At 44.8% G+C, this 11,579-nt stretch overlaps 1 protein-coding gene across 1 annotated transcript; it reads left to right on the forward strand.

The window, feature by feature from the left end:
• The first annotated feature begins 2,731 nt into the window (after positions 1-2,731).
• Positions 2,732-9,187, forward strand: SAP18 (Sin3A associated protein 18). The gene is made up of 4 exons (XM_074943472.1): positions 2,732-2,906; positions 3,022-3,131; positions 7,107-7,229; positions 8,620-9,187. The coding sequence occupies exons 1-4, from the start codon at positions 2,835-2,837 to the stop codon at positions 8,774-8,776; spliced, it is 462 nt and encodes a 153-aa protein (XP_074799573.1). The 5' UTR covers positions 2,732-2,834; the 3' UTR covers positions 8,777-9,187.
• Positions 9,188-11,579: the final 2,392 nt, after the last annotated feature.

Below are 11,579 nucleotides of genomic sequence, written 5' to 3' on the forward strand. Positions count from 1 at the left end.
AAAACAAAAGCTTCTATTCTAGAGCACAAGGTTGCAACTTGGGAGAGTAACACATTATTATTGCACACCTTCAAATCTGAACACTGGGGAAAACTGTAAATGAAAGTTAACTGACTGGCTTAAGACCACATAGCAAGTGGTGGGACAGGGCAGAACAGAACACAGAACTCCTGAATCCCACCCCTCCATTCTGCTTACAAGATTACAATATTTATATTTTCATGCTTAAACCCATGTTAAAAGTTGCATGCTTATATTTTAATTCAAAATATTCCTAACTTTATCTTGCAAATATGAGAATATATGCATTTTTAAAAGAATGTAAAATTTCAGATTCAAAATCAATTAATTGTGATTGTGAGTGTATTTCATGAACAATTAAAAAAAACAAACTTGAGCTTTCTTAAAACTCAGACATGTTGGGTCATTTTTCACATAAGTAAAGTGTTCAGAATCTAATAGCAGGAACTACTTAGATTCATAAAGCAGTGCTTTATTTGTTACAGCTGTTCTTTTATGATACCTGAACCCAGACATAATTATATCTGCCTGTTATGTCAGAGAAATTTAATTTTAGCAATGTGAAAAACTGCATCATCTTGGAATTCATTCTTATGAATGGTGATGATGCTGAGTCACTTCCTTTGATAATTTAGGCAATTATAATTATAACTTAATTTCTTATGATTTTTCCTAAATATTTATCTACCCCAAAAGAAGGGAGATGGAGGTGCACAAAGATAGGTTGTGTTGGTTCTCGTATCATATTAAATGTACTACAAATCAAAATAATAAAAAAAAAACAATTTATGTTAGTTACATTAAATGTGACCTACAAAGGTTTTTGCTTGTTTGTTTTGCAATTGGACTCATGCTTTATGTTTTCAAAAAAAGTCTGAAAGTTGTATGGATTTTTTTCTTGACTATTTTTTAAACCCTGAAATATTGAGAATGTCAATGCACTGAGGCCAGGAAATGCAAATGTGAATGCATAAACTGTAACTCTATCCCTTTATGCATATGTATTACAATTTATGTGATCATATACTCCTTTTTAAACAACACACAATGTATCATACATATTTCTATAATATTAGGGCACGATTCAGAAAAGCATTTAAGCATATTAGGAAAGTACTTTGCTGAATCAGGCCTTGGATACGCAGGTGTAGCAGTTTTTAGTATGGTGTTCTACTTTGTATATGCAAGACAGAGTTCATGGACTCTATTTCTACATATTTAAAGAACAAACATGCTACAAATGAATTATAACAGATTTAATAAGAAGCATTATATAAGTACTTACAATTAGAACATTAACTCTTTCAATAACTACATTATTATTGATATTTCACAAATAAATCAATGAAAATATATTAAATATAGTTAAATACTGTGAATCAGCAAACATATATATATTTCTATGTCAGTTTACAGCAGAATTCAAGGTCCTTGTACTTGTGAAGTTAGAAATATATTCATAATTTTCAAAGTAGTGTGGAAAAGAAAGTTCCAAAAAAATTCTGACATGAATGGAAAGAAACATTTTCTTTAAAACAATCCTAAACTAAGTCCAATACTTGGTGAAAGTAATATTTTAACTTTGTTGATCAAGGATAGGCCATATGAGAAATACTCTCTAAAGCCCCAATCCTGCCAAAACTAACTTTATGCCTTGAGAGCAGTCCCATTAATTTCTCACAATGTGTAATTCTCTATAGGGTTAGAGCATGAATGTATAGTATACATGGGTGGGCATAAGTTAAAATGCATGAAAACAAAGAAATGCCAATACATCATAAAACATACTGGACAAGTATGATAATTAAACTAGTATATTTTAAACTTGAAACTGAGCAGAACAGAGAAAGTTATTTTGGAACATTAGCAACCCTTCATCTTCATGTGACAGATATGATATTCCACTCAACACATAAGTGATTCTGCACTTACCTTTGAAACAATTCTCTTTGGGTCCTGTGAAGTCCTGCCAGCCAGCTACTAATAACTGAGATGCCCCAGAATGCAGCTACCACAACAGTAACTTGGCTGGAGCAACGCAGCCCATCGGTTTGGACATATACTGTAAATATGCAAAAATATTACACAGTTTTGAAAAAACAGCATTTTACGGCTTGGGATACAAATAATAAAATAACTCTCAGAACAGCATGTTGCTTGGTCTTAGGCGCAGCTTCAAATACCCAACTAACATCATTTAGGTCATCGACGTTAACTATTTCATTGCCGACCGGCGGCCGCGGCCGGGGAAAGGAGAGCTCGTTCACTGACAAGCTGCACAAGCTCCGGCGAGCGCGAAGGGGGCGGCGCTGGGGACGGCACCGGCACGCACTGGCCCCACCCTGAGCGGGGAGACCCCTGGGCCAGGCTGGAGCGGAGGAGTCCGGAGGCGCAGCTGAGCTCCCCGCAGCAGCAGGGGCGCGGTCCGCCCGGGCAGGGGGCGTCAGGTCGGCAGGCTGCTGCGCCCGCAGGGGCCGCTTGCCGAGCTCCCCGCGCGGGCGAGACGCGTGTGCACCGGCCGCTGCTGAGGGACGCGCTCACGTCACTCCGGGAGCTCCAGCGCCGCCTTCGCCCGGTCCGGCTACACGCAAGCTGTGAGCGCGCGGCACGCAAGGGGCGGAGCCCGGCTCGGGGAGCCGCTCTACCCTTCCCCTTACTTAGCGCGCGCGTGGCCGAGCTCCTCCTCCCCTGGTATCTCGGCGCAGCGGCCGCGCTCTTCTCGCGAGAGTTTAGCAGAGCGCGCGCCCGGAGACATCCGGGTTCCGCTCCCCGCCGCCCCGCACTGTTTGGCCCGGCCGGAGCCCGGAGGGAAGATGGCGGTGGAGTCGCGGGTTACGCAGGAGGAGATTAAGAAGGAGCCGGAGAAGCCCATCGACAGGGAGAAGGTATCGTGGGGCAGGTCCGCCCGGGCGCGCTGGAGGGGGGAGCGGCGCCGGCTGCTCGGCCCCCCGGGGGCCGCGCCTGGGGCTGGCGCTGACGGCCTGTGTTTCCCCCTTGCAGACGTGCCCGCTGCTGCTGAGGGTCTTCACCACCAACAACGGGCGGCACCACCGCATGGACGAGTTCTCCCGCGGCAACGTGCCCTCCAGCGAGCTGCAGATCTACACCTGGTGAGCGCGCCCCGCCGGGCGGCCCTGCCCGGGGGCCCGCCGCGCTGCCGGGCCCCGGCGCTGCGAGGGCTGCTGGGCTGTAGCTGCCGTATAGACCAGGGGCGGCAGGGCGGGCGGGCTTTTTGGCCTGAGGGCCGCATCGGGTTTTGGAAATTGTATGGAGGGCCGGTTGGGGCAGGCTGTGCCCCCCAAACAGCCAGGCCGGGCCCGGCCCTTACCCGCCCCCCATCCCGCGCGCTTCTCGCTTCCTGACGCCCACCCCCGGAACTCTTGCCCCATCCAGCCCCCCCCCATTCCCTAACGCCCCCCCTCCCCCCGAGACCCCTGCCCCGTCCACCTCCCACCCCGCTCCCTGTCCCCTGACTGCCCCCGGAACCTCCACCCTTGACTTGTCCCCCTGCCCCATCCCCCCTTTCCTGACTGCCCCCCTGTTCCCTGCCCTGATCCTTATCCACACCCCTGACCAGCCTCCGAACTCCCCTGCCCTCTATCTAATCCCCGCTCCCTGCCCCCTTACCGCGCTGCCTGGAGCACCGGTGGCGCTGCAGCCCTGCCTCTGCGCAGCACAGAGCACCGGGTCAGGCCGGGCTCTGCAGCTGTGCTGCCCCCGGCCCCGCTGCACAGTGAACTGAGGCTACGGGGACAGCGGGGGAGGGGCCGGGGGCTCAGGGGCTGGGCAGGAGGGTCCCACAGGCTGGATGTGGCCCACGGGCCGTAGTTTGCCCACCTCTGGTATAGAGCCTGCCACCTGGCCTGTGTGTTGTTATCACCGCTGGTGAGCTGCTGGGCTCCAGCACGCCCTTGATCCAAAACTCCATACAATTTGCCATGCCCTAATCTTCCATAGATGTTAAGCAGCCTTTTAAGTGCCTTTTTCCTTAGGTTTCAATCAGGGCCTTGCACTGTAGTTGTAGGAGTGTGTATTTTTATTAAAAACAACCGTTGGCTGTAATAGCTAAACTTAGAAAGAAGAAGGCTACTATTGTCCTGCTATGACACTATCGTTTGTAGCCATGGGACTCTCATGTAGACTGGGAATCTCATTCCTAAGATTGGAACAAAGCATTTCATATGTAACTTAACTAATTATAGGTCATTACTAGAGATTCTGTATTTGATGTGTCAACTGATTGCTTCAGATTTCAAAGATCTATATGTTGGAATACTCTTCATTAATTTGGTGTAAATACACAATACAAAAGACTTCTTACTTCAACACCCTTGTACACTTGAAATTCTTTATTCCAAAGTAGGCCTAAACATTACTTTGTCTTGAAAACTGGTTGTTTTGGCTCCCTGTAGTAACTAAGGCCATGTCTACACTAGCACTTACGTTGGCAAAACTTTTGTTGCTGAGGTGTGTGGAAAAACACACACCCCTGAGTGACATACATTTTGCCGTCATATTTGCTCATGTGCACAGTGCTATGTTGGTGGGAGACACTCTGCTGCTGACATATTTACCACTCATTGAGCTGCTTTTATTATATCCACAGGTGAGCTCTCTCCCGTCTGCATAGAGCAACTACACGAGCGATCTTACAGTGGCGCAGCTGTATTGGTACATCTGTGCTGCTGTAAGCTTGTACTGTAAATGTAGACATGGCCTAAGTTCCATGTCTCTTGAAGACTACCAAAAAGGTTATCCCAAAATGTTGAGTATTGTATAGAAATTGTCAATAATTTTTGTGCTGCGTTTTGCATACGTTTCATGTGCACAGTTTGCATGTGGTATTTCGTGTATTGTGGAGAAGGTGTACTCTGGTGGCAACCAGTGTTCTTTGTGAACTCTTTTTAGTCCCTTAAGTTTAGTTTGGAAAACGAGTCTGGCCCCAAAGGTGCCAGAGTTACTCTTCAAAAACATTATTTGTCTTCAACATTTGAAGAATGTCAAACTTAGTTAGGTGTAGCTGATGCTGACTGGGGAATGAACTTTGTCTAAAACTTCTTTCTCTCCAGGTATCTTGTTACTACTCCAAACTTCCCATGTAGCAAAATTTTCTTGAAACTTGTGCATCAATGACCTAGTTGAACAATCTATTCACAACAAAAGTTAGTTTAGAGGCCCAGTCCTGCTGTATTTATTTTAATGAGAATTATCAACCCAAACCTGGTCATTGATGTCTGGAAATTTTTGCCTTCAGCAGAAGTCAGATCAGGCTCTGTCAACACAATGCCCTCTATTGACTTGTTAGAGCTAGAATGAACAAACCCCACCCACCCCCCCTTTTTTTTTTTGATTGTGCATACCTATTAGCTCTTCTTTTTACCTCAGATAATTGAATCCTTTTGTTCTTGGAATCTTAGACTCAAGGTTTTAGTCCTGACTGTAAAGGTAGTTCTGTCTCCTGTCAGGATAGTAACCATGATCTTATTATAAGGCTGACTTTGACTTCCGCTATCGTGTGTATGTACATTAAAAAAGCTTTCAAATTACAATTTATGACTTTATATTAGAGGTCTCAACTGAGATCAGGGCCTCTCTGCAGTAGACACCTTGCAACTACATAGTGACACTGGGTCCCTATTGTGAAGAATTTACAATCAAAATAGACTAGACAAAGGGTGGAGGGGAAACAGGTACAGTGAGGTGAAGTGACTTGCCCAACATCATAGTAGGTTAGTAGCTAAGCCAGGATTAGAACCCAAAGCTGAGTCACAGTCCAGTGCCTTATTGACTAGACCGTTTTGCCTCAAGTGTTTAATTGGTGTCTTATGTCTTCAGATGTTGCTATGCATCCGATGAAGTGAGCTGTAGCTCACGAAAGCTCATGCTCAAATAAACTGGTTAGTCTCTAAGGTGCCACAAGTACTCTTTTTTCTTTTTTCTTTTTTTTTCTTTTTTCTTTTTACAGATGTTTAGAGTAAGTCCTCACTGGCCACAAAAAAAACATGCTCAGAAAGTTTTAAATAACTGAATTTTTTAGGTTAAATACAGTAACTCCTCACTTAACATTGTAGTTATGTTCCTGAAAAACATGACTTGAAGTGAAATGATGTTAAGCGAATCCAATTTCCCTATAAGAATGAATGTTAATGGGGGGGTTAGGTTCCAGGGAGATTTTTTTTTTTTTTTTGCCGTACAGTACTGTACTATAGTTGGGAGGTTCCCCCGCCTTACCCCACACAGGCACCGCCCACGGGCGCTGGAGACAGTGAGGCAAGCAAGGAGGCTGAAGGTGCTGTAGGCTAGGAGAAGCACGTTGCGCAGCTGCAGCTTCCCCAATTCTGCAAGCGCCAGGGGCAGGGGGGCTCAACCCTCGGCCCGCCCACTCCACCCCTTCCCCCAACCCCCACCCTTAACCCACCTCCTCTTCCCCCACCTTGACTCCCCACGCTGTGTCCTCGCTTCTCCCTCCTGCCTGTGGCAATCAGCTGGCTTGCGGCATTCAGGAGGCTGGGGAGGGAAGGGGAGCTTATGCGCTGAGTCCTCGCTCCTTCCCCCTGCCTCCTGAATGCTGCAAGCCAGCTGATTGCTGCGGGCAGGAGGAGGGGGAAGGCGCTGATCTGCGGGGTCTGTCGGCGAGCGGGAGACGCTGTGTGGGGGGGCGTAGGGGAGCTGATGGGGCTGCCAGCTGTGGACGAAGCAGGCAGCCAAACAAAGTTATAGCGAAAGCATTGCACAACTTTAAATGGAGCATGTTCGGTAATTGAGCAGGGACATAAGATTGAAACAATGTTAAGCGAGAGGACGTTAAGTGGGGAGTTACTGTACTTTAAAAATGGATCCTCATTGAAGCTTGTGAAGTGACTAACATAAAATACGTATTACATAGAAATACAGAAGTATATAAAAATCTTACACTGCCCAAATGTGAACTATATATTTCCTTGCTTTTACGTGCTGTTTTTGTAAGTGATAGTACATAGTTAACAAACATCACTTACCTTAAACAGGGTTTGACATTTGTATATATTTGACAACCATATGAACTATCCTGATGAGTTGTAATGTCTTTCTCTTTTTAAATCTAGGATGGATGCAACTTTAAAAGAGCTGACCAGTTTAGTGAAAGAGGTCTACCCAGAAGCACGGAAGAAGGGCACGCACTTCAATTTTGCAATAGTTTTTACAGAACTCAAGAGACCCGGTTATAGGTAAATGACCTTTCTTCTCCAGATTCATAGAATATATCAGTCAGCAGAGCTGTAAACTGTTTTTCATTAACACTTATTTAAAGTCTGATATCATCTGAAATCAAGTCCTAATAAAGAGGACACTCCATAGTGACTGCAATGCTTCTAAAGTTTCTGTTCACCCTTTCCCAAAACAATGAACATGTGTTTGCCCAATCTGCTGGTCACCTCATAGGCAACCAGCCAGGATATGTACCTGTAGCTTAGCGTAGCAATGGAAGGCTTGTTGTCTCAGGTGGTATGGAGAGTGACTCATCCTCTATCTAATAAATGCTTATGATTTAGGGCCCTACCAAATTCATGGTCAATTTCACAGTCATAGGATATTAAAAATAGTAAATTTCATGATTTCAGCAAATTTCATAGTGTTGTGATTGTAGGGGTCCTGACCCAAAAAGGAGTTGGGGGGGGGCGCGGGGCGCGGGAGGGAGGTTGCAAGGTTATTGTGCGTGGGGGTTTGCAATACTGCTACCCTTACTTCTGTGCTGCTGCTGGTGACGCGACCTTCATTGCTGGGCAGCTAAAGAGCAGCGGCTGCTGGCCGGGAGCCCAGCTCTGAAGGCAGAGCCACCGCCAGCAGCAGTGCAGAAGTAAGGATGGCATGGTATGGTATTGCCACCCTTACTTCTGCGCTGCTGCCTGCAGAGCTGGGCCCTGAGTCAGCAGCCGCCACTCTCCGGCTGCCCAGCTCTGAAGGCAGTGCAGAAGTAAGGGTGGCAATACTGTGAAACACACCCCACCACCCCCTCAAAAATAACTTTGCAACCCCCCTGCAACTCCCTTTTTCAGGACCCCCAATTTGAGAACCCTGGTCTCCCCTGTAAAATCTGTATAGTGCAGGGTAAAAGCACAGAAAGACCAGATTTCACAGGGGGAGACGGAATTTCATAGTTCGTGACACGTTTTTCATGGCCATGAATTTGGTAGGGGCCTACTTATGATCTTAAGACTGATATTTCTGTCGTAATGGTCCCCTGTCTACCAGTGATGTAGACGTTCACTCATCAGTGACCAGTTAAAGGGCAGTGAATGTGTCCTGCTGTGTCATCTGCAGTGTTTTCTTTACTAGTTTTGTTCTCTTTAACTTGGCAGGCAGTTTTTTCTGAGCTAAAATTTAATGCAAGTTTACATAATTGTTCTATCCTGAGTTGTATTGTTTCTCTAGTGAAGACAGCATGTTGCATGTGAGGGGGTGCCATCTTAGTATTCAACTAGTTAAAGACAGCGTGGGGGGGACGACACTAAAACCATTCACTAGAAGATTATATTTGGGCCTTAAATGAGTTTGCAGTTGAGAGAGATGGACTCTTTGCCTCTAATTATTAATTTGCATTTCACTTCCTCCCTGCAGGGTGAAGGAGATTGGCAGCACAATGTCAGGCAGAAAAGGCACAGATGATTCCATGACTCTGCAGTCTCAGAAGTTCCAGATTGGAGACTACTTGGATATAGCAATTACTCCTCCAAATCGTGCACCACCCCCATCAGGACGCATGAGACCATACTAAGTGACACAGTGTCACTTTGTTTAAAACTGATCATGTATATTTCCCTTTGATAGTACTTGCTGCTTGAAACAGGCTCTTTTTTTGTTTTTATTGCTAAGCAAGAACATCTGAGAACACACTTAAGCCTTGGAAACATGGGTTACTTTTAAATCTTTATTTTACTTGTTTAGAAGAAAATATCTTTCAGCAGCTTCATAATCCTTTTCATAGTAGTTATGGTCTGAAAAGTAGAAATGTTCAGTGTTTCAAGGTCTCTAAAATATGAGCCGCGTAACATAGAAGTGTTCTAGTTCTGTTAGAAACTGTCATGTTTGGAACAAATATATTGCTATGTCATCCAAAATGTAGCGTCTGTTTTTAAAGATTAAACCAGGTCTGCGTAATAAGTGTTTAATTAAACTGTTAATGTCAGGAGTTGTTTCATCAAATTGTAGCCTCTAAAATGAGGGGTGAAGCTTTCCCTGAATGACCCTGTAACTGACTCCTTTGTGGGGTGAATGGAATTAATGCGGTGTTCACTCTGTGCAAAGTCATTAGAAAATTGGGCTTTAAGTCTTTAAGATAATTTCATCTTTAGTGGTAAGTCTTTCCCAGCTGAGTGAGATTCAGGGAAGGGACTTGGTATCTTTTAAAGTTATGTAGCTGTTTTTCAGATTGTAGAGAAACTGGTAAAGCTGGTTAGCTAGCTGATCTAAGACATAAATATACCACATTGTAAAATGTCAGTTGGCAAGAGAGCTAAAAATCTTAAATTCCAAATGCTAAATTTACATTGAGTATTTCTTAGGGATAAAGAAAAGGAGTACTTATGGCACCTTAGAGACTAACAAATTTGTTTGAGCATAAGCTTTCGTGAGCTACAGCTCACTTCATCAGATGCCTTTTGCAGTGATGATCAAGGTGGGCCATTTCCAGCAGTTAACAAGAACGTGACGTGTTCAACGTATCAACTGCTGGAAATGGCCCACCTTGATTATCACTGCAAAAGATTTTTTTTCTCTCTTCTGCTGGTAATAGCTCACCTTACCTGATCACTCTCGTTACAGTGTGTATGGTAACACCCATTGTTTCATGTTCTCTATGTATATAAATCTCCCCACTGTATTTTCCACTGCATGCATCTGATGAAGTGAGCTGTAGCTCACGAAAGCTTATGCTCAAATAAATTCCTTAGTCTCTAAGGTGCCATAAGTACTCGTAGTCTGTATCCGCAAAAAGAACAATACAGCTGCTACTCTGAAACCTTTCTTAGGGATGTTACTATACTACAAAACTTCTCTGTTAAAAGTATTTGTCATGCTCCTTGGTTAAACTTCTGAAGAAGTAAGCCATCCCTTTCTTGCTCATTTCACTTTGAATTCCTGTAAACTGCTGCTGTTGACTTTTGAACAACAAAATTTCAGTTGGAAAGAACTTCAGTGTCTTAAACACTAAATAATCACCTTTAAAACTCAGCCACTCAGCTGCAAAGACAGCTCCAAAACACTTCCTGTATTAAAAATGAGATTCCCCCTTTCTCTATCATTTCTTCCTTTGTCTACAGTTTACAGCAAAAGCAGTTAGTGGCAAGGGTTCCTGGGCTAGAGTCTGCCTTTCTTTACTCTTCAGATATATCCACTGTACTCAGTATAGTATGTTAACAACTTGCCTTTTCAGTGTCTGAAGGCTAAATTATTTAGTAAAATTTAAAACAAGGATTTCTAAGGTCACAGGTGTGACTTCCCTGGAAAGTGATAATGTAAGTACTGAAAATCAGGGGCAGATTCTAAATTAACTAAATTCTTACCATATATATAAAGTAGCAGAAGTCTTTGAAAAGCCTGATGGTGGCTTATACTGAACTGAATGTGTTCAAATAATGTAACAGGTTGTTCTCTCTCTCCCCTCCCCAAAAAGACAGGTGCCTAGAAACACCATAGTTTCTTAGCCACTGCCCCCCTCTTTCCTGTTGTTCCTTGATTCTTAGAACTGTATGGGAGTTAAAAGGGAGTCCTGAAAGCAAAGACTGACTTTAAGGGTCTGATCATATTAATGGGGAGGCTAATGAGCACAAGAGTGTTTGTTTGCCACGCTCAGAACAAGCTACACCTGACATGGCTTGCGAGATTCGGCTTTCATTGTATGAGTAATGATCTTCGATAACACTTTAGTTGTACCTACCATACCAGTGCTCGCATGACTGACTCCCTCTGTGAAAGGTGCCTAGCCCATCTCCAGCCAGAGTGCTATGCTGCCTCACTGGTTTGAGCCTTCTATGGAAGGAATGGACATAAGTTTTTTATGAGTATGTACTTTATTTTTAGGGCCCTACCAAATTTATGGCCGAGAACAACGCATCACAGACTGGGAAATCTGGCTACGTAGGGAGGGTCAGGGCTCCCTATCCCAGAGTCCCTACTTCCAGATCCTCATCTGCTCTGCCTTTTCCCCCACCCCATTTCCTCCTGTCTCTTCTTGCTCCCAGTTCTCCTCCTTGCCCAATCTTAGTGTCCCCTCACCTCCTTTGGCCCCTTGTCCTAGTCTTTTGCCCAGGCAATCCCATAGCTCCTTGTCAGATATCTCCATCCTTCAGCAGTGGTTGCCAGTTTGCCTCCCTGACCTTGTGCAAGCCCAGTCCCCTTACCGACCATTCCAAATAGCTTTTGTCATGCAGTCCTCTTGTTCCAAGCCCCTGTATTTGATTCAGGCAACTTACTCCTTCATGCTGCCTGGGAGTCAGGGTCAGGGTGCGTGGTCATTGACAGCACATGAGAGAATCTCCCTGTGTTCAGTTCTGGCGCTCAGACCTGGCATAGCCCACAGC

The sequence above is a fragment of the Natator depressus genome, chromosome 1 (genome assembly GCF_965152275.1).
Source record: "Natator depressus isolate rNatDep1 chromosome 1, rNatDep2.hap1, whole genome shotgun sequence".
NCBI lineage: Eukaryota > Metazoa > Chordata > Testudines > Cheloniidae > Natator > Natator depressus.